This window comes from Grampus griseus (assembly GCF_964374135.1).
Source record: "Grampus griseus genome assembly, chromosome: 11".
NCBI classification, from domain to species: Eukaryota; Metazoa; Chordata; class Mammalia; order Artiodactyla; family Delphinidae; genus Grampus; species Grampus griseus.
The window spans coordinates 81,930,915-81,952,924 of record NC_139005.1 but is presented as its reverse complement, the minus strand read 5'-3'; the positions used below and the strand labels follow the sequence as shown (position 1 = coordinate 81,952,924).

The following is a 22,010-nucleotide window of genomic DNA, read 5'->3' as shown; positions in this document are numbered from 1 at the left end:
AAAAATAAAAATGTAACATTGAAATTACCTGGAGAGAGAATAACAATTGCTGTAAGCAGAGCATACTCTTCTTGAGTCATTTTCAATTCTGCAACACTTTTATAAAAGCTAAACATAGGTGTTATATATTCATCAGAGATACCTATGGGGGAAAGGTGAAAAATTGCAGAGGCATAGTAAAATTTTTGAATGACTGAAAAGTGTAAAATTACAAACATTATATATATATATATACATACATGTTAATATACCCGTATGCAGATATTTGATAAACGTCCCAGCCACATTTAAATAATGACTATATATTAAATGTCCCAGCCAAAGGTGAAGCATTGCAAAGAAGATCAGTTAAAATCCTCAAAATATAACCTAATCAGCGATTTGTATGTCTTTGATTTTGGCAGTGCCTTTGTTTTAGTCACTACTGTGTAACAATAAATGATAATGTTCTCGAATTGCCAAAAGAATCTCTGAACTTCACCATGCTCTCGATGGGCTTTAGTTAATCTTTTTAACATTACTATCTATAATCAAGACATAGACAGCATCTTAACCAACAAAAAATTATTGTTCTTCAGTGCAGAAATATAAACTCTACTTAATACATTGGCTAGAATTCTTATCAGAGTTCTGATCTCTCTCTGAAGTACCAAAGCTGTTTATCCATTGCCTAGTAGGCAATGGTACTTGGCCCTTCTCTTCAAACTCAGTGTGTCCAAAATCAAAGACACCATGTATAGAACTAAATTCCCCATCTTCCTCCAAATCCACTCCTTTCCTGATGTTCCCATTTTCAGTGATTGGTATCCTCACCCATCCAATTGTCGCCACCTGACAACCAAGATTCAGCCTTCCTCTAACTCAGTCCAGTGCCTGGATTGAGTCAAGTCCTGCGTATTTGACCAGCTAACTCTCACTTGGTGCTCTCTCCCCTCTTCACTGCATCTGGTTGACCTAGTTTAAGTCTTTCTTTCTTTTCATCTGGATCACTCCAATTGCCTCCTTACTGGTCTTCCTGTCTTCAGTGTGGTCCTCTTTAAACCATTCTAGAATCACCTTTCTAAAATTCAAACCACACTCTGTCTCCCCAGTTCTTACAAACCTTCAAAAACTCTCCATGGCTTTTGGCATAAATGTTCTTCCTTTTTACATAGGAAACTCCTGGACCCGTCCCCTGCCTCTCCCACCACCCAATACTCACCCACATGATAGCAATAGGAGTTCACATTTACTGAGTACTCATTATGTACTAGGCACTGTTCTAAGCACTTCTTATGCTAGAACTCATTTAATCTTTCTAACACCCCATGAGATAGGTACAGAGAGGTTATGTAACTTGACCAAAGACACACAGCTGGTGAGAAGTGGAACCAGGATTCAAACCAAAGCTAGTAGGCTTCAGAGTCCTGGCTCTTAGTTGTGACTAAGGGGTACTATCTTTCTATCACACAGCCTATACTCCAGCCATGTTCAGGCACTCGGAGTTCCCTAAACAATTCTTATTGCCCAGTTTTGTACATGTTCTCTCTACTTGGAATATCTTCCTTCTCCTTTATAACTTACTCCTCTTCATAATTTAAGATTCCTTTGTGCCACTTCCTCCAATCATTCAACAGCTATTAGTTTGGTGCCTGTTCTGTGCATGGCTCCACTCCAGAAAAGCTCTGACTGGGGAATTGTGCAGACAGAAAAAAAAAAAAAAAAAAAAAGGTGTGTTGTGACTTATGGATGAATTAAGATGAGTTTCCCAGAATTGGTCCACACTAGAATAGACTACTCTATTCCATCCCAAACCCGACCTAAAAGCCTTAGAGCTTCAGTTGAAACACACCAGAATAAAGTTGGATTCCAGATGCTAAAGAGTATAATTATCATCTAATATTATACTTCACAGGATCAGAAAGCCTGAATCCTCACCTTTAGATGAATCTAAAGAATCTTCACAAACAGAATCCTTGGCCTTTCTGTCTTTAGTCAAAGTAGCACACTTTCTTCTCCTTTGACGTTTAATCAACCCCAGTTGGCTCTCTTAACGACAGTGTCTTTGTTGAGCAACTTGGGGATGACACCATGTGGAAGATTGCCCTCTATCCAGCTGTTACAGACTGAACTGAATACCCATGACCAAACTAGATACAACTTAAAATGCAAAGGGTTGGAGTATGCGAGGCTGGGACTACTAGTCCCGGTTTCCAACAAACATAGTGGTTAAGAGGTAGTAAGCCTGAGTTTAAAAGCTGACCTATGACTTGATCTCGGGCACATTACTTAAACTCTTTAAGCCTCAGTTTCCTCATCTGTGAAATGTGAGTTATATCAATAGTATTATATGAGATAATATATGTAGAGTTCTTAGCACCAAGCCTGGCTCATAGTAAACCCTCAATAAATGTTAGAGCAAATAATCATAAAAAGAACTATTAATGTTGTTATTCAGGAGAATTGGGTCAACACATTAGTTCCATCTTAACCTTTGATTAAGCTCATGTACTTTTGTGTTTACAAAGCTACATTTTTGTTTTTGTTTTGTTTTTGCATTCTGCAGTTTGCTAGGGATGAATACAAATTGGCTGATCAGTGATTTGCCCTAGTATTTTTCTAAGTATTAAAGCTAAGCTAAGATCTGTATTTGTTAATACAGCTATTCTTTTTCATCTTCAAAAGATGTCAGTCTTCAATAGTTGGGTATTACACCCGTTAATTGTGGTTACCTAAAATAATAATTCACGACTGTGTCATTATTTTAAATAGTATATAAGGGTTTGGAGATAAGATTAAAGGCAACAGATTTGAAAATATTTATGAAATCATCTTTGACTACCTAATTTTCTATCTTATTTGTTTTTCTAAATCCTCTCTCACCCTCCAAAGATGATACCTCCATTAGCTATCTAATTGCAATTGATAATTTTTGGAAAAAAAACCAAAAACAGGTTAAAATGTTTATTACAACTGTTTGTTTTGTGCACCTTGTAAAGAACAACAGTGAATATAGAGAAAATGTAGAAAATAAATAATAGAAGAGTTTAAAAAATTTTTTCCTACAGGATAGATAAAATATAAACCTGCTTTTGGAATTAGAGTCAATAATCAGAATTAATCACACCAACATAAACAAAGGGTGTTTTAAGTGTTTATGAGCCAGCAATTTCTAACATAAGAAATGTAACAATAGCATCCTCCTGAAGGGGCAGTCTTTTCCTGTTTTCCTGTTGACTCCTCCTTTCTGAAACTTACTCAAGTCCAATTAGTTGATTTTTGGTCACAAGAGGGGGCTATTTTCTAACTTAATCACAAAGACTACCATGGAAATGTTCAGTTGTAAAAAAACATTGTTTTTGCTCCTCTGTTTCTTGTTTGCTTTAAAAAAAAAAAGAGGTCTGTGATTGATAAATTAATTGTCCAGTGATAAGAAATATTCCCTGAGAGAATAACCATGTGATAGAATTAACACTATGCTCTTTTAAGTTATTTTCATTGGGGACAAAAATAAAGCCAAGGTGTGTATGTGTGTGTATTATACACAAGTGCACATATACAAGGCATCCTTGTTCGGCTAGGACACCCTACCCATGTTTCAGGGCCAAGTTCAAATTTTGCTATCTCTGTGGAGCTTTACCTGTCACGGTGAAGCAGAATTAGTTGCTCCCTTCTCTATGTTCAATTCTATTGCACCTCTCACAATTCATATCTCTCCCTCCCATTAGAGTGTGAAATACCATATACAGTTTATGAGAGCAGGAGTCAACTGCGGTATTCCCAATGCCTGGCAGACTGCCTAACCAATAAAGATGTTTCTTATTCCTCTCTGTATCCTTAGTAACTAGGGTCCTGCTGGAGACAGAGCAGGAGATTAATAAATGCTTGTTAAATTAGGCAATGTTATGTTTTGTTTGTGCCTAGCAATGAAGGTTACATAGCTGTGAGATGTGCTAGGGGAAAGGATGCCACTCAGACAATGGAAACATTCTCTTGGTGCTAAGAGATTGGACCTTGGCCTCTGTTTCAATTGCTAACCTCCACTCAGTGAGTCATTTGTACCATACAGTTGGCCTTGAGTAAAAAGCTGCCGTCACATTAGCAATTCAAAAAGTAACTGCTTTCAATGTAAAATATTTAAGATATTTAATAAATAACATACTTTCCAGTAGTACTACTGGCTAAAATTTATCTTAGGATAACGATGCTTAAGAGTTGCCAGGATTTGGACTGTCAAGTTTCAGATTCATCTCAACCAAATTCACCAATTTTTGTGTGCCTCATCTGTGCCAGGCACTGTGATGGTGCTGGGAATAGTCGTCAAACAGGTTACAGATTAATGGAGAAGGCAAATACATAAATAAATACATAATGTCCTAAACTGGGCAAGTACAGAAGGCTTGGGGAATACTGCTGAGGGGCAATGGAAATACTGACGCTTTTATTAGTTTAATAATCTCTTTTACTTTGAAGAGGTTTCTTCCTATAATTTGACTCCCAAATTTGTCCATGCCAAAATTACTGTGTGACAACTTTAAAAAGCAACATGAGAGTTGGTAAGAATTCTAATTCTTAAATTAAACTTTCTCATAAATATTGTCATTTGTTTCTGTACATTTCCAACCTTTCTTTCCAAGACTGTCTGTGAACTGATAATCAGCTTATATGGGCTTCATCGGAGAATTTAGTTCTTATTGTTTTCATCTTGCACAAGTTGCCAAGGTTAAAGCAGCAAAATCATATATATTTAAAGAGCAGAAAAAATAAGCACAATATACTATGTACAGTATATTTTACTATCTACTACAACTTCATCACTCTTATAAGCATCTCTCCTTCCTCTGGCCTCATTGTCTTTATTCATTTTATCATTTGCTTAAAAGCAATTTCAAATTACTAGCTGCTGCTTATGCTTTCTCACTCAACCAAAAGGCAGGAACCATGTCTTACTGGGTCTTAATATTCCCTACCAGCTGACAGTTGGGCAAATATTGTATCTTAGCGAGTGACAGGTGCAATGTGCAGAAATGGTACTGGGCTTTGAGTAGAACACCTGTGTTCACCTCCTGGTAGTCTACTGATTAGCTGTATGACCTTGGGCAGGTCACCTAGCCTATCTAAGCCTGTTTCCCCATCTATAAAATAGGAACACAGCACTCACATTTAGGGGCCATTGGAAATACTAAGGAGATGATGCATGTAAAAGCAAACCATTGTAAGATCACAAGGTATACTTTCATCCTGATAAACACTTACTGAATTGAATATTTCACTCATGTCTGTTGCGGGGAATCAAAAAAGGCCGAAAAATCCTATAAATTTCAGAGGTTATTTGTATTTGAAGTGAACATAGAACAAGTTGTTCTGTTAAGTCTGTGAGAAGTTATTGCTAACTTCCTTAATGCTAAAATGTAAACTCATTCAGTGTTAGAAAGCCCTTTCCAGTTCTATCATATTTTATGTTTTCATATGATTATTCCTATATTTATTAAAACTTCCAGCTTATAAATGAATTTTGCATAATACCACATTAGGAATAAAGGAATTGATGCACTAGAATTATGTAGAGACAACTCAGCCACAGGTTGTATCAGATATGTGTTCTGAAGCCTCAATTAATATAAATAAACCCTGTAACCCTCACTAAGTAAATGTGCCTCAGGAGACAGTATCTTTGTATATATGATGGGATTTGAAAAAAGCAAACAAAAGAGTATGAATTTGAAGAACAAGAAAAGAAATTTCACATGATGTTCTTTAAAGAGTTCTATAGGCTTAAACAGGGTAACTTTGAAATGTTATGTTATTCTGGAATTAAATGTACAGTAGAAATAAGAATGTGTTATATAAAAATAAAAAGTTATTCTGAAAGGTCATCTTGCAAGATCAGGTTTTTCTGTGGTGTGGGGAAGAGGCAATGTTCTGAAAATCCACTGGGAGAAGCAAATTCATAAATATTAATAAATGGAAGCATCATTATAGATAATAAAATACGAAGCAGCATGTGACTTTGGATGGTTTTTATTGTCACAATATGTGGTTGATGTTCGGGTAAAGTATCTTATTATGAGCTGGAGGCATGCATTTTATTCATACAGATTGTGTTCTGGAAAACTTCATTCTTGAACTCATCTGAAACTTGCAGTATCACAAGTTCTGAAACTTATGTTCTCAAGCAAGGTTTTTTCTTTTTGATCACTACATATTTTTAACCTGCAAGACCCTCATGTGTTCTCACCTAGTTATTGCATTGGTCTCTTTATAGAGACGTGCCTCTTGTCTCAATTCCTCCAAACCTTCCTTCAAATTACTACTAGAAAGATCTTCCACAGTACTGCTATGGTCGTATCATAGTTGCTCAGAATATTACCAAGAATCCCCATTATATAAGAACTAAAGCTCCTTTTGTGGTATTTGCCATCTTTAATAATCTAGTACTCACTACATTTTCAGCTCCACAAATATTATTTTCCAGCAATATCAAGGTATTTGTGAGTCCTATACACAGATGCTCTCTCATTTCTCCACATCTTTGTACCTGCAATTTCTATATTATTATGTTATAATGGCTATATCTCTTGGAATGCCTTTCTGAGACTTTTGTGGCTTGACAAGTTCTTAACTTGTTCTTGACAAGTTCCATGGTTCAGTCGTCAACTTTGTGTGCCTTTTGTGACTCACCAAGTAGATTCACAGGAAGGCAGGCACATCTTTACGCTGCATTTTATATACACATTCCTTATAGTCCCTATTACACTGCACACTGATTTAGAATCACTTGCTTGTACACCTTCCCCACTAGTCTGTGAGTTCCTGGAGGACAAAGACCATACATTGTCATCTCCATACCCTCCCTGTCACAGTATTCCTCCATAATAAGTTAAATTGTGTTATTCATTCATTATTTCATTTTTATCTCTTGAGAGGCAGTAGAGTATAGTGGTTAATATACATGGCTTCTGAAGTCAGGCTTCATGTCTGCCTCTGGAAAAGTTATTTAACCACTCTCTGTCTCAGTCTTCTCATCTATAAAATGGGAATAATACCAGAACTTATAGGATTTTTATGGGGATTTGATGAACTAATACATATAAAGTATTCAGAACAGTGTCTGAAACCTAATAAATTATGTGTAAGTGTTGCTATTAGTATTATTTCTTATTTTGCTTTGCATCGAGATGGATAATAGTTTGATACATAGTCATTCATACCTGAAGATTTTGAATAAATGAACCTTTTTCTAGACTGAATAATCCCAGCTCCTTTAGGCTATTTTAAAAATCAGACTAATATTCCAATCTTTAAAAAATTTCTCCTTTGGTCCTTCAAAATAGCAAAATATTTTTGGTATTTTGCTATTACAACAAGAATTTTTGAACCAAGTCACTAAATTCTCATCTATTCTTTTTAGTATCGTTCTCTATGCTAGTCACAATGGTCATATAACTGCATAAGACAGTGTCATTTTTAGTGCCATTGCTAGTCACAGTGGGCATATAACTGCATAAGATAGGCAAGAGGCCTGCCTTCATGGGATGTACAAATTCTTACTTGCAGGAATAGACTTTTTACCATTAGCCAAATTACTTACCGCTCTTTCGAATTCTCTCTTCCAATAGGTCAGCATGTCCAGCTGGAAGTTTCTTACTGAAAATCTCAGCTGAACGGAGAAACATAGCTTCAACTGCAGACCCTTTCAGCAAAGCAATCTGATCTTCATGGTCCAATGTCTGAAACCCTGAGTGAAGATGATAATCAAATCAGTATCAAAAATTGTGAATGTTGTATAACAATATTTCATCATCACCATCATCCCCATTGATAAAACCTTTCCATAAAGTGATTTTGTAATTGTTTTAAGATTGAACAGCTAAACTGAGTCAATAAGTATCTATTGTACTCCCCCAAATAGAAGCTGACTTTTATCTTCATCGAGCAGGATTTATTTAACAAGTCCAGACTAAAGAGGATATCAAGTCCATACCAAATATGTATACTTATATACTATGGAAGAGACAGGCTGATTCAGATGAAATATTGGAGATAAAGTAGATTCTCTTTGAGCCATTATTTTAGTCATGTCTTGTCACATCAGAGACGGTCAGAGAGGGTCAACTCTGCAGAATGGAAGCATCCACAGGCCAGAAAACATTTTACATGTATTCAGAGTTTAAATGAATATTTGGCCAACTCGTTGAGTCTTTAATCAATGTGAAGAATGGGTAGCATTCCACCCCGCCCGCCAAAAAACCAATCAGGTCCATGCTGAGGTATCTGCTCTGAGCTCAGCACTGCACATGTGGGGTAGGGAAAATCAGAGACATATAGGAAAAAACTGATGACCTGAAGAAATGTAACACTGCCCAGAAAATCCAAAGTCCTTATGCAGGCTTATATGCTATAGTCCCCAGTGGCCTCTCTGACCTCACTTTCTCCTTCATCACCTCCTCCTCAGTTACTGTGCTCCAGCCACACAGACCTCTGGCTCTGTGGTGAACACACAAGTCTGATTTTGCCTCAGGGTGTATGCTCTTCCCCAGCTATCCCCATGCCCCACTCCCTCAGTGTATGCAGGCTCTGCTTCAAGGTGACCCTACCTAAAATAGCACTCCCCAGCACTCACTAGTCCCTACCTGCTTTATTTTCATTCATAAAACTTACTACTGCCTGACATGATATTATAAGTTTATTTGCTTATTTGTTAATTATCTGCCACCTCTCCTGGAGTATAAACTTCTTGGGGACAGAGACTTTGCCTGTTTTATTCACTTCTGTATCCCAAGTGCCTGGCATATAATAGGTATCCAAGAATTAAATAACAATGGAGTTCAGAGAAGAGAGTAATGCTAAGGATTAAAAGTCACTACCTTGATGGTAGGCATTCAAAAATACTTGCTCAATGAATAAATGAATGAATTGAAGAACTGAAAACATAGCAGGAGTCCATTCATGGTGATTACTTAAATAAATTATGGTAGATCCATAGGAGGGCAGTATAAAATGAGGTCTCTAAAATCAGATTGCCTAGAAGAAAATTCTGTCTCTGACACTTACTATCTTTGTGGTCTAGGGAAACGTACTCAATCTCTTAGTGTCTCAGTTTCCTCACCTCCAAAATAGGGATTATAAAAGCACCCACCCCTTAGGATTGGCAGAAGTATTAATGAGGCAATCATATTAAATGCTTAGTACAGTTCTTGACATACAGCAAATACTTAAATAATGTTAACTATTATTATTACAATGGAATACTATGCAACTGTTAAAAGCATGAGGCTGGTATACATATATGGGAAGATGTTAAAGAAAGAACGATACCCCAAAACAAATATGTACTATATAATCTCACTTACATGTTTAAAAACAACAATCTATGTATGTGTATGTGTGTATAGATTAAAATATATGAAAGAAATCAAACTAGACTTCTGTCAATAGTTGCCTATAATAAAGATGATACGGATGGCTGTGAAGGGGACTTTAACTTTCTGGTCCATAAATTTCTGCATTGTTTGAATTGCATGATTGAATTACTTACAATGGGTACCAATCTATTTGGAGTTTTTGTATACAAAACTTTAAAAATGGGGTGAAAATGTCCTTCTTTTCCTGCCTGCTGAGCCTGCCTTCCGAGATGGTCCAGCTCTCTGAGGCATGATTTTAAGGATGTTTGGAAAGGTCTCCGGTAGGACTTTTTTTTTTTTTAATTCAAACAAAGTCACAAAAATTATAATCATCCTCATCAGTTCACTCAGTCCCATGTAATTAATTTTTTATCTTGATCTTTTGTTAGCACTTTTATGAATTCATCAGTTTTTCATTAGAGTTCTGAAAATGCTTATTCATTCAGTTCAGCAGTATCTGGTAGGACTTTTTATCAAAGTCCATTGATCTTCTAAATTCAACCCCTATGTTGATAAGCAAATATTTAAGTCCCTTTCTATAATTTGCATTTTTCCCCAAGTGTAAAGTCAGATCGTGAGAGTAAAGAACAGGCTTTTTCAATCTATACTCCCTGTCTCCCTCTACCCAAGATTCTGAATCACTCTCTTAGAAGGTATGCCCATTTGTTTCTCTTCCTAAAATATAACCTAGAAACTTAAATCAGTCCTAAGTCTCATTTTCACCTCAGTGTCACAAATGCCTGATCAATGAGAGCAGCAGAACATCTTCTTTAAGTATCAGCTCTGCATTGACCATCTCTTTTCCTGTTGATAATGAATAACCTTCCCCTGTTCTGAGAACTTGAGTCTTTTTTTATGACTCTTCAAAAAGTCACTACCTTAGAGAACCTAAGAGCTCCTTTGAGGGCAGGAGCCATGCTGAGTCTCCAGCACCCTGGACAGTGCCTGGCACAGGTTATGCTCAATGAACTGCTGAAAGGAGTGACTCAGCTGGGTCTTTCACAAAACACCCTTTCCTATTGGTATTATATATCACTATTATTACTATATATAATAATGTTGTCATTTCTATAATTATTGTTAAAAGACATTTTTTTCTTTCTCAAGGTTTTCTTGCCTTTTATTTCCTGCTGCATTTAAATTTTTTTCCTTCTACTTTACTCGTTAAACATGCATTAATTGCACTCTTTCTCTCCCTCAGGAAATAGGTTAGGCACTGGAAATGAAGAAGTGTGTAAGATATTGCCATTGCTTTCAGATAAGTTACCTTCTTATGAGTAAGATACTTTTTCGCCTTCAGTTATTTCCTGATTCAATACCAACTGACCATTTGAACTGAAAAACCTTTTCCCATAAACAACCAAGAACATCATATTCTCCCTTTCCCAGTTCTCCCCCCACAGTTATCACTCTCGTGTAATCTTTTTTTAATCATGATTGCCTTCAGCCAAATTAGCATATAACAATTAAGTTTCTCTTTCATTGTTAATAAATAAATGAGAGAATATTAATGTTTCAAGAACTTTCTCCCCACATCTTATGACTTTTATATAAGCTTATGTCTATCCATGACACATTTAATAAAATAATAGCATAATGCTGACAAAAGAAAGCAAATTAAACTGTCTAATTAAAATCCTACATCAGAAGTCACCTTCTGTAATTTAATATTACAGTGTTATGCTGCTATGCAAGATATTTATTATACTCTACTAGACCATGGATTCTAATGTACTAAAATATTTTAAAAACACTGAAACAACTTAAACCTATTGCCTTATAGAGCATTGATAATGTGGCTGAAAGAATGGGGGAGGAGTGGCACTGGGAGACAAGAACCTTGAATTCCACATTCTGTACTGGCACCATCTAAATGACTATGGATAAGTCCCTCTCCCTCATCCCATTCATACACTTGTTCATCAAGCCCTACCAATCTTTGAGTCTCTCTTCATTTTGTTTCCTCTTCTCTCTCCCACTGCTATTGCTTTATTTCAAGCCCTCTACCTGGACTAGTGCAGTAGCATACTAACTGATCCTCCCTGCCTGCAGTCCGTCCTCATTCAAATCCATCTTACACAAACCCAATAAATCCATATATCTATAACATAAATCTCATTATGTTCCTCTCAAAAAGAAAAAAAAAAAAGCCACCAAAAACTTCTTACCATCCAGGGCATCCTTATCAGTCTGGTACCAACTTGCCTTATGTCTAGCCAAGGAGCCCACCACAGACATTATTCTATAGCTACACTGAATCTTCTCTTCCATTTCTAATAATCCTATTCTTGGTCATGCCTCATTACCTTTTCACAAGCAGATCTCTCGACTTGGAATGCCCCTTCTCTTTCACACCACTGGGAAAAACCATTTTTTCTTTTACACTCAAATATGATTCTTTCTGAATCCTCCCTGTCTTTCTCAGATACAATTAGGAATCATTTTCTCTCTGTTCAACAGCACTTTGTATACATGGTTTTTTGGGGTTCTTTAAAATTTTAGCCTTTAATCACTCTCCTTGATGGTAATCGCTAGGTACTTAGCATAGAGTACATTTCAAAAAATGCTTATTAAATGAATAAATGGATGAATGACAACTTTGGAAAGTCTCAATTTTTTAATCTATCAATTTGGAGAATTATTATAATTTAAAATATCCCATCTGGCTCTAATATTTCATGTCTATAGTAATTAGACACATTAATTTAAAGCAGATGTGGGGGACTTCCCTGGTGGCGCAGTGGTTAAGAATCCGCCTGCCAATGCAGGGGACACGGGTTCAAGGGTTCCTGGTCAGGGAAGATCCCACATGCCACGGAGCAACTAAACCTGTGCGCCACAACTACTGAAGTCCACGTGCCTAGAGCCCTTGCTCCACAACAAAAGAAGCCACTGCAATGAGAAGCCCGTGCACCGCACGGAAGAGTAGCCCAGGACCACCACAGCTAGAGAAAGCCCGCGCACGGTAACGAAGACCCAACGCAGCCAAAAATTAAATAAATAAATAAATAGAATTTTAAAAATAAGTAGATAAATAAAAAGTTATAAAGCGGATGTGGCATTATTCCCTTTTTACGATGAACAGACTGCCTCTCAATGTCACAAGAATATTGTACAGTGTAGTAGAAAAGTAACTACATGTAAAAATACCTGGAAGTTTTTTTGTGAATTCTACGAGAATCTGTACATGACTGGTAGCCATTTCAGTTAAAATGAGAAAATTTTCTTCTGCACTGAATTCTTCTTTTAACTAAATTTTAAGAAAAAAGCAAATGATAAGTAGATAGAAGGAGAAATCCATATAATATTGTTATACTATAGAACCATATTTAGATAATAAATTTTAAGACCCAGCTCAAATTTTTCAGATCCTTGGAGAACAATTACTATTACCAAGCTAGGTATGAGACTTCTTACTCTTTGTTTAATGCTGCAAAAAGTTTAAATGTACAACTTAAACTCTAAGCCCTAATCATTTTAACTAACATATTCATATATAAATTTGACCCCCAAGGTAGTAAAAGCTCCAGAAAATATTAACTTTAAACCCATGAATCCTCAGATATTGTACATACAATTTTATTTGTTATTTCCTGAGGCATCCTCTGCTTGCTGTATGAATCCATAATATAATGAAGAAGATTCTGTTGATCTGGGGTGAGCTCAGTTTTCTCCTACACTGGCAAAAAAATGAAAGGTGTCAGGGAAGCTGGTTATAAGGCATGTTTCCCATGTGTACTCTCATCTGGAGTAAACCACTAGCAGAAATTGTTGAAAAAAGCCCTAAATCTGGCAGAAACTGTGCATGCACTCTGTTATAATGTGTAATTGCTTTCTCTAGTTCCTTGGGCAAGCCACATCACATTTCACTAAATGTGTCCCAAGTGGGTAATTTTCCTATCTATGACACAGGGATAACAAAATATTCCTTTCATGTATTTCTTGTGAATAAATAATAAGCAGGATATGAAACCTGTCAGGCCTACTACCATAGCAGAGTTGAGTAGTTCTCATAGAGACCATGTGGCCAGGCCTAAAATATCTGGCCCTTTACAGAACTGTTGCCAACCCCCAAAGTAGTAAGTCATCAATCTGGACAATTCAGACCACAAACACCTCTTTCCCCCTGATTAGCATCTTTTGATGAGTGTGAATAATAGTGTCGACTTGTTGCTTCCTTTACCAAAGTGTTATTGGTGAAGCAGTATGACAAAGTAATACAGCTGACCCTTGAACAACACAAGGTTTGAACTGCATGGGTCCACTTATACACAGATTTCTTTTACTACACATGTTCTACTGCACTACAGAATCTGTGGTTGGTTGAATTCACAGGGGCAGAACTGAGGTTACGGGAGGGCCAGACTGTGAAATTATATGTGGATTTTCGACTGCCCGAGGGTGGACATCCCTAAATACCCCCCCAAGTTGTTCAAAGGTCAACTGTACTTTTTACATAAGATTATTTTTTCTGAAATGAACACAAAATAACATATTTGCAAAACTAAACTTGGGTGAAATTTTCTTTGTCAGTAGTATAATAAATATTGAGAAGAGTGTGACTTAATCAATCATGGATTATAGGTTTTTCAACTAATGGCAAATTAAAATTCCTCCAAATGTTCTGTGAACTATCACAGCATGTTTGGCTAAGCATCCAAGATGCTGTTCCTCTATTTTGTCCTGAGTCACGCAAAGGATTTCTTGAGTAATTTGTGACCTCAGGGAGAAGGGCCTTTCTCTATTGACCCACAGATGTGTATTCACCCTGTTTTACCCCTCGATAAGGACTAATCCACAGACCCCTATTGAGTCCACATCCTTTCCAGTCTCAGCCTCCCTTCTCACTGACAGGGAAAGAAATGTCATCGACACTCGTTTTAAAGCCCGAACCATTCCCACCGGTTACCTCTGGGAAGCAGGAGGAGAATAGGATCAGGGAGATGGAGAAATTTCACTGATTTTACTTCATCCATGTTTACGTAACTGCTATCCTTTGAATTTTTACATGGAAGCATGTATTACTCTCTTGACTAAAAAGCTCTTGATGCACACTTGAAATGAAATTCTGCTTGTGGCTGTGGCCCTGGTGTGAAAGCTCCCCGCCCAAGTCACAACATCCTAGAAGCTCAGTGGCCGCCGGCTATGGTGGACACGCTGGCCCGTCATTACCCTGCATGACTTAGTTGTCGAGGTCACTTGCCGCAAGTCACGTCCTTCACCGTCTTCATTAATGGTCTGATCTGCGTGCTGCTTCACGTTTTTCCTCAGTCTTTTAGATTTACACTGAATGTCAGTTAACAAGCCTGAAAACATAAACAGAGAGTCTTCGCCATCCAAGGAAAGTCCTGTTGGGTTTGTGGTCCCAAGGCAGCTGAGGTGTGGTCAGCTCAAAAGGTCTCCTTCTCCATTTAGCACAGAGCTAATTCTGGCCCTACTGACAGTTTAAGACTTGGTCTTGAACAAGAAATGTATCTCCTGTGAGCCTGAGTTTCTTCCTTGGTAAAATGAGAATAATATTTAACCCACAGAGTTATCTGTAGATTAAATATCATTAGGTCATTTTTTAAAATGAGCTTTCTGCAAAGAATTTGTAACACCAGAGCATGGTACAAATGTAAGGTACTCAATAAAAAAGGTGAATGACACTCACCCTCTTCCTGGCCTAGGGGGCCTTGAAAGCTAGTGTTTCAAAACATAGGATTAATATTGTTTTCCATCGACGTTTACATAACTGTACTGTAAGAAGTAGATCCAATTTCACATTAAACACAAAAGTAAATGTGTTGAGGAAAATGATGTCAACATCCTTTAGGGAAAAATTTTAAAGTCCTGTTAATTTTCAGAACTGTATAAATTATTAAGAATATAGTTACAGATGAAAATATCTCCAGGGGACTTTGAAATTTTCTTTTGAATAATCATACAATATCACCATAAATTTACACTTAAACAGAACTAGTAAAATAATGAAGAACAACCTCCCATGTTCCTATTTAACTTCCTTATTCTCTCAATGTTAACGAAATGAAGTTCCAAGAGTTTCTTTGTCCAGGGCATTTACTTTATAGGATCATACAAAAGCTCTTATATCTGTTACTAGATAAGTTTGTGTTTTCACAAATAACATTATAGACTCTTGTAGGTAGAGTCATGAAAAATGTCCTCAGGACTTTGCTGGAACAGGTTCATATTTAAGTGATGAGGAACATGAACCACCCAGGATCGAAGTAAGTGTTTCCACTGCAAGATTGGATTCCAGCCACAGCCCCTACCGCAGTCTCTTGTTTCATATACGCTAAGAAGAGATTGTGATCAGGCACTATAAAATTTTCATCCATCCAGAGCTGGATTATTTACACTGACCTATTTTTACCCCCCTCCTGCACGCGTTATTTCTTTGGGTCCATCCCAGTTGCCTGCAGTTGGGGAACAATAGAACTGGAGTCACCTTCCAAAGGCTTTTATTTCATGTGGCATTCCCTCTCTGAGTGTTATCATCCCCTTGGTGATGTTTGTTTGTTTATTTGTGTTTTGAGCAGGAATAGGACATATCTCAGAATCTGAGTGGTCTGTAGAATTTGCAGAATGAAAAATTAATATGTTATGTACGAGCATGCATTCCAAATTTTGATGAAGATTATGGTTTCTCACAAAGCCAGCAGTTAATACAGTGTCTCTTTATCTGATTGAAGGACAGAATTATATTAAAACTCGGAGTAATTTCCTGTGTAAACCTATACAAATTGGTTCAAAGCTGCACTAAGAGAAAAAGGAGTCTTAATAAAATGACTAGGTTTAAAACTCTATTTAGACAATTCAGAGGCAGTTACACCTTATAGAACATTCTTAATTTTTCCCACAACTGTGAATTTTTATGCTGATTAAACAATAAATAAGAAGGATATTAAATCATATTTGGAGGAAACATTTAGACTGTCATTCTTTGTAGCTTATTAAAACATGTTACTTTGACTGTATGTTAATGCCATTTCACTTCACGTATAATTCATGGCAACAATGGACACCAAAACACAGCTGTTTCTTTCAGGTGCATAAGATGCTCTTTAAATGACAGTTTCGACAATTTCAGTGGTTCATTACCCTTTTCAAGAACTTAGACGGCTTAGTAAGTCTCTGCTTTAATATGTGACGTACAATTCCAATCATGTGAGTTACCTGACATCTGCCTCCTTAAGAGATTTTTAGTGGAATTTAATTGCTTGTTGCGAATACCTGTATACATACATTCAGCCAACATTCCCATCTCTTTGCATTTCCTTAGTCGACACTCTTGGCACTTCCTTCGCATGTACATGTCCATCACACAGTTGCCCCCGTTTTTACACTTGTACACGGCATTTTTGGTAATGCTTCTCCTGAAGAAACCTGGGGAAGAAACGGAAAGAAGTAAGAGGCTCCAAACCACACACCTGGATTGAGAGATGCCACAGCATTTTTCTCATGAACCCCCGTGGGGCACTCAGGCCATCCTTGACCATATCGGTGACAAATGTACTTTTGGCTGTGCTGCACGGTCCAGACGGCTGCTGTTGTTAATGATTTATTTCTCAAAAATAAAGACACATTTGAATTATAGCCTCTCTTTGGAAAAATCTTGGTTTGTTTTAAAAGATAGATTACTTTCATTATTGTATCTTTACTGGGAGACCATTATGTACTAATGAGCTCTAGGTGCTGGTGGTACAGGGGTGAATAAGTTATCACTGCCCTCTTACAGTTTACGGGTTGGTTGAGAACAACCCGTAGGCAAACAACCAAACTAGCGAAATTCCGTGTTCCTGGGCTGTGCTGAGGCAGAGAGGCTGACTGAATGATCAGTTCTGGATACAGAGGTCAGACTCGGAAGTGAGCATTGAGGTTTCAATTCAGTACTTAATATACGCAGCTTGGTATAATAATAAACATGCCAACCTTGCTTTAAAATAAACATCTCCCCGGAGAGCATGCAGCCACAGCTACAGCCGCTACAGTTCAGCTGCCTGGAGGTGGGGAGGGGACTGACTGGCCTCCTTTCTGCTTCTCCTCTTCCTCCTCCACCCATAAACCTGGATGACCATGGTTCCTGGCACTTCTGGAGTCGAGGTGGAGTGGTGAATAAGGATTGGGCTGGGGGAGGCAGGGGAAGAAGTGACAGGAAAGAGCTTACTTGCCTGGTGTTGTTAGAAGCTGGTTTGTATCTAGCAAGTTTTGGAAACTGACTCTTTCTCCCTTGGTTTGGGTTCTTTTGAGAACTCCTCCCATCACTGGGATATTTTCCTCTGCAGTTCCTTGTTGAGGGCAAATATGTCTCTCTTCTAGCCCATGGCTTTCATCTCATTCTTCAGCCTCTTGGAATTCGGCAATTCACCTGCATCCTCTTTCTTCTGACGTCCCTCCACTCCATGGACTCAACCTCATGCCAGTTTTCTCTGCTCCAACAAACTCAGAGAAAATTGCTTCCACCTACCTATGAGCAGTCAGCCACCCACCCTCTTGCCCTTTCAACTTCTCAGGTGAAAGTCAGACGCCAATCTTCAGTGTCCCTCAGCTGCAGGGAATACATGTCAATCTCCTTGAGTGATCCTGTTGAAGACCCTTCCATTGGGCCTGGGGCAGCAGGGCCTCCTTAGTGTACAGATTTTATCTGGAGAAGGGGGACACCTTTTTCTAATTCTCACAAAAGTCCCATACTTTCCAGCGGTGGCCCCCAGGGGCAGACAGCCACACCCCACCCCACCCCTTTGCAATGGGAATGTGGGATTCCTAGCACACTAATCACATGTTCCAAAAGCTTTAAAGATCACTCTCTAACTTCCAACTCCTGCTCACTTCATACCCTCCGAGTAAGCGAGGTATTTAACTAGTTCTTAACTACCCACTGCAAGATGGGCTCACTTTGGAATGTAGCATCTATTGTCTTCACGCCTTTGCCAAGATTGAGACAGCAGTGTCCTTCCTATTTTAGCAGCCTGTTGGAATAATAGCTGACATTTACTAAGCACCCACTCTCTGTTGTTCTAACCACTTCACCTGCATTTAGTTATTTAATCTCCATATCAATTTTATGATGAAGATAATATTATGTGTCCCCATGTTACAGATGAAAAAAACAGTACAGAGAGGTTAAGTATTTTGGCCATGGTAACATGGTTAATAATTGGACTAAAAAGATTTGAATCCAGGCAGTCATGCACCAAAGCCCACGCTCTTAACCACTATGTTATAATTGCCCCCCTTGCATCACAAGAGAGTAGAATAACTTAATCTTAAATACCTACTATCTGAAAGCTGCATCAGAGAATGCAAGGGAGATACCAAGATGAAGAAAACATTCCTTGTCCCTCAGAGCTTCCAACTTAGGGGGAAGACAAAGCAGTAAAATCACAACACAATAAAAATGCAGAGTGACAGGATAGCCAATTAAGTAATACATTATTGGAAGGTAGATGAAAAAGTGATCATTTCATGGCCACACTAGATGCTTGTGAAGGACGTGCCACATTAAAGGGAGGCAGCAATTCCATCACAGACTTGGAGATTTGCACATTTGTTATGACAATTTTCCAAGCAGAAGGCAATAAAAATTGTCCTGGTAAAATAAGTATAATATGACAATTTCCCATCAGCTAAAAGTCTAGTGTCTCGAGGAAAAGGCATTATATGGGCTGGGAATGGCCCTGATTAATTCCAAGTAGGGGGAACCACAGAACACCTCATGAAGGAAGTAGAATTTGAGCTGGACCTCAGAGAATAAGTAGGATTTTGAAACATGGACTTTGAGGGAGGAAGGACAGTCTGGGAAATGAGCAAGTGCACGGAGTTATGGAAATTCCAAGGAAGGGTAGATAATCCATCTTGATGGGAGGGTAGAGTGTGGGGAGAATTAGTGGGAGCTGGATGAGGGCATGTAGTGGGACAGAATATGGTTAAATGCCGTTGAATTCCAAGCAAAGAAGTTGATATCAAGTAGAGAGAGAGAGAAGCCTTTAAAGGGTTTTGGCAGGGGAGGGTCTAACCTAACCTGCGTGTTGGGAAGACTCCTTGGGGCAAGGTCAAGAAAGGTGGGACAGGGAGATGGGAGACTGGAGGCAAGAGGTTGTTATGGCCAGAGGGTGACTGATGCCTGACCTATATGGGGCGGGGAGTGGGGGGGCAGGAAACAGAGGAACATTCAGGACTTGATAACTAACTCAATATGAAAACAAGCTGAAGAAAAAGTTAGAGATGTCAAGGTTAAAAAAGTCATAGACTTGCTTTTGAATTTGTGAGCTGGTATAACTTTCAGTAGGAATGGTATTACCATTTTCCTAAATGTCAAATCCAACCACATAGAGTCTAAAAAAAGACTGTGCTTCAGATCAGTGTTGATATTGGGAGTGCAAACACCACATCGTGCAATTCAAAAGAAACTACAGACAAAAAAAGAAAGAAAGAAAAGAAAAGAAAAAAAGAACTTTTTCCTGATACCAAATGATTGATCTCAATGACCACTTTAGCTTACTTGAGTCAATCTTCCCACTAATTTTCAGCCCCTCCCAGGCACAATTCCCTCTAAAACCATGATAGATATTGATAGCTCAATAATGAATTGAAATAAAATTCCTTATTCCAGGATGAGTCAAAGGAACAGTGCTAGGACAATTCTGCAGGGTTTTTTTGCTCTGGTATTAACTGAGAAAGGAATCATTATCATCTCAATAGCTGAATTAATTAGCTTTCACTCTAAGGTGGCAACACAATGTTATCATTCTATCATTTAAATAAGGCTACATCTACTGTATTTATACTTATGCAAATCAATCCGTACACATACCTCTGCCTCTCTCTTGTGCATATTCAACAATGCCCATATCAGAAAAGTCATATGAAAATGAATGGAAAGGAAATTCACTGAGGAACAGAGGCTCCCCGGTAAACGAAGATGAATAGACAGGGCTGGCATTGCCCTCAGCGGAGTGTGTAGCGCTAGGGGGCTTCCTGGGGTGGCAGGCGAATAAGCTATAGGATGGTAAAATGGATCCCTCAGTTACGCAGAATATTGGACATCCTGCTTTTCTGCTTCTTTATACAGATAGAACCCATACCATACCCTACTCCCAACTCATACTTACATACATGCCCACACAGACACACATGCACATACTGGACTCCAGGGACTGACAGTAGGCCACACATTACTTTGAAATCAATAAGATGTTGGTTGATGTTTCAACCTCTAAGGGTCTCCTGACTTTTTAAACAGCAACAGACACATAGGACTGAGGAATTAGTTATGTTAACATCCAATACGGCCTAAAGAAAGTCAGCTTTTAGTTCTGCCTCAGCAGACCATAGAATAAAAAGGACTCCACCACCGACTTGTACAGGACTTATTCTGTAGCAGGCGCTTTTAAACACTTTGCCTATGGCGTTTCACTTAACACTAATAACAATCCTATGAGGTAGACCTAGTCTTATCTCTCTCTTATAGGTAAGGAGACCGAGTTACACAGAAATTAAGTCATTTGCTCAAGGTCCTACAGATAGTAAATGGTAGAGCTCAGATTTGAACGCTGATAGGCTCAGTTCCGTACTCTATGCTCTTAACCACTATATTATGCTGTCCTTCTAGTTAGGAGATTACATTCTTAAAAATTGTCTTTTGACATGAATCTCCCCAAATCCCATTTTGCAGGTGAAGTGCTCCACAGTTTCATCCCTATCTCCAAAGCTTCTTCAGAAACATCCTGTTCTCCCTCCCCACTCCAGGTGTCTGCTCCACCTCTGTCTCACTGGTAGAAAACTGCAAAGTAGCACAAACTAGACAGAAGAGCTGCCAATACTGAACCAGGTAAGCTTTGGTCTCCATCACACAGTTTCTTAGGCTTTAGGATCTCAATTCCTCTCTTTGAGTTGTTTGCTGATTTTTTTAGAACTCAGTAATAGACTCCTGATCGCCTGGCAGGAGCTGTTTTAGGTCGTTGTTTTTGAAAAAGCAAACTCTCAGACTTTTGAGATGCAGTCGATAAAAATTATTCTTGACTATTTAGTTCTTGTTAATGTTGCTTTTAAGGTTTTTTTCCCCCTTTATCTGTTAGGGAGCCACAAAAAAATGTCTCCCTGATTTTCCAACACTTACTTTTATCACTATAATTTCTAATTTTTTTTCTTAAATAGGTTTAAAAAGAACTGACTTTGAATTACTTTTGGAAGTTGCCTAATGTCACTCCAAAGTAGGCAAATCAACAAACAACCTAGTAGTCAAAGGGCATTCGTAAAACTTCTATACTCCCTCTGGAAAAAAAAAAAAATACTGTGAAATAAAAGTTCATTAAAATAACATAGTCTGGGCTTCCCTGGTGGCGCAGTGGTTGAGAGTCCGCCTGTCGATGCAGGGGACACGGGTTCGTGCCCCGGTCCGGGAAGATTCCACGTGCCGCAGAGCGGCTGCGCCCGTGAGCCATGGCCGCTGAGCCTGCGCATCCGGAGCCTGTTGCTCTGCAACGGGAGAGTCCACAACAGTGAGAGGCCCATGTACCACAAAACAAACAAACAAACAAAAGAGTCCTGCAGATTTGAGTACCAGTTCTACTGCATTCTTTCATAGCTGTGAGATCTGGGCGAATTTCTGAGTGTTGGTAATTT

The 22,010-nt window shown here is 38.3% G+C and overlaps 1 protein-coding gene across 4 annotated transcripts in view; it reads right to left on the bottom strand.

Moving 5' to 3' along the window:
- The window catches only part of NR1H4 (nuclear receptor subfamily 1 group H member 4), a gene marked incomplete at its 5' end in the record, with an annotated part of 51,893 nt that overhangs the window by 4,600 nt on the left and 25,283 nt on the right, over positions 1-22,010 (bottom strand). For 2 of the 4 annotated variants that reach the window (XM_082666489.1, XM_082666490.1), the window contains 6 exons: positions 29-142; positions 7,571-7,717; positions 12,534-12,633; positions 12,959-13,057; positions 14,556-14,689; positions 16,620-16,772. In XM_082666489.1, the coding sequence (XP_082522615.1) occupies positions 29-142; positions 7,571-7,717; positions 12,534-12,633; positions 12,959-13,057; positions 14,556-14,689; positions 16,620-16,772 (747 nt within the window). The remainder of the gene's footprint in view (positions 1-28; positions 143-7,570; positions 7,718-12,533; positions 12,634-12,958; positions 13,058-14,555; positions 14,690-16,619; positions 16,773-22,010) is intronic. The other 2 variants (XM_082666492.1, XM_082666491.1) reach the window with 1 other exon arrangement.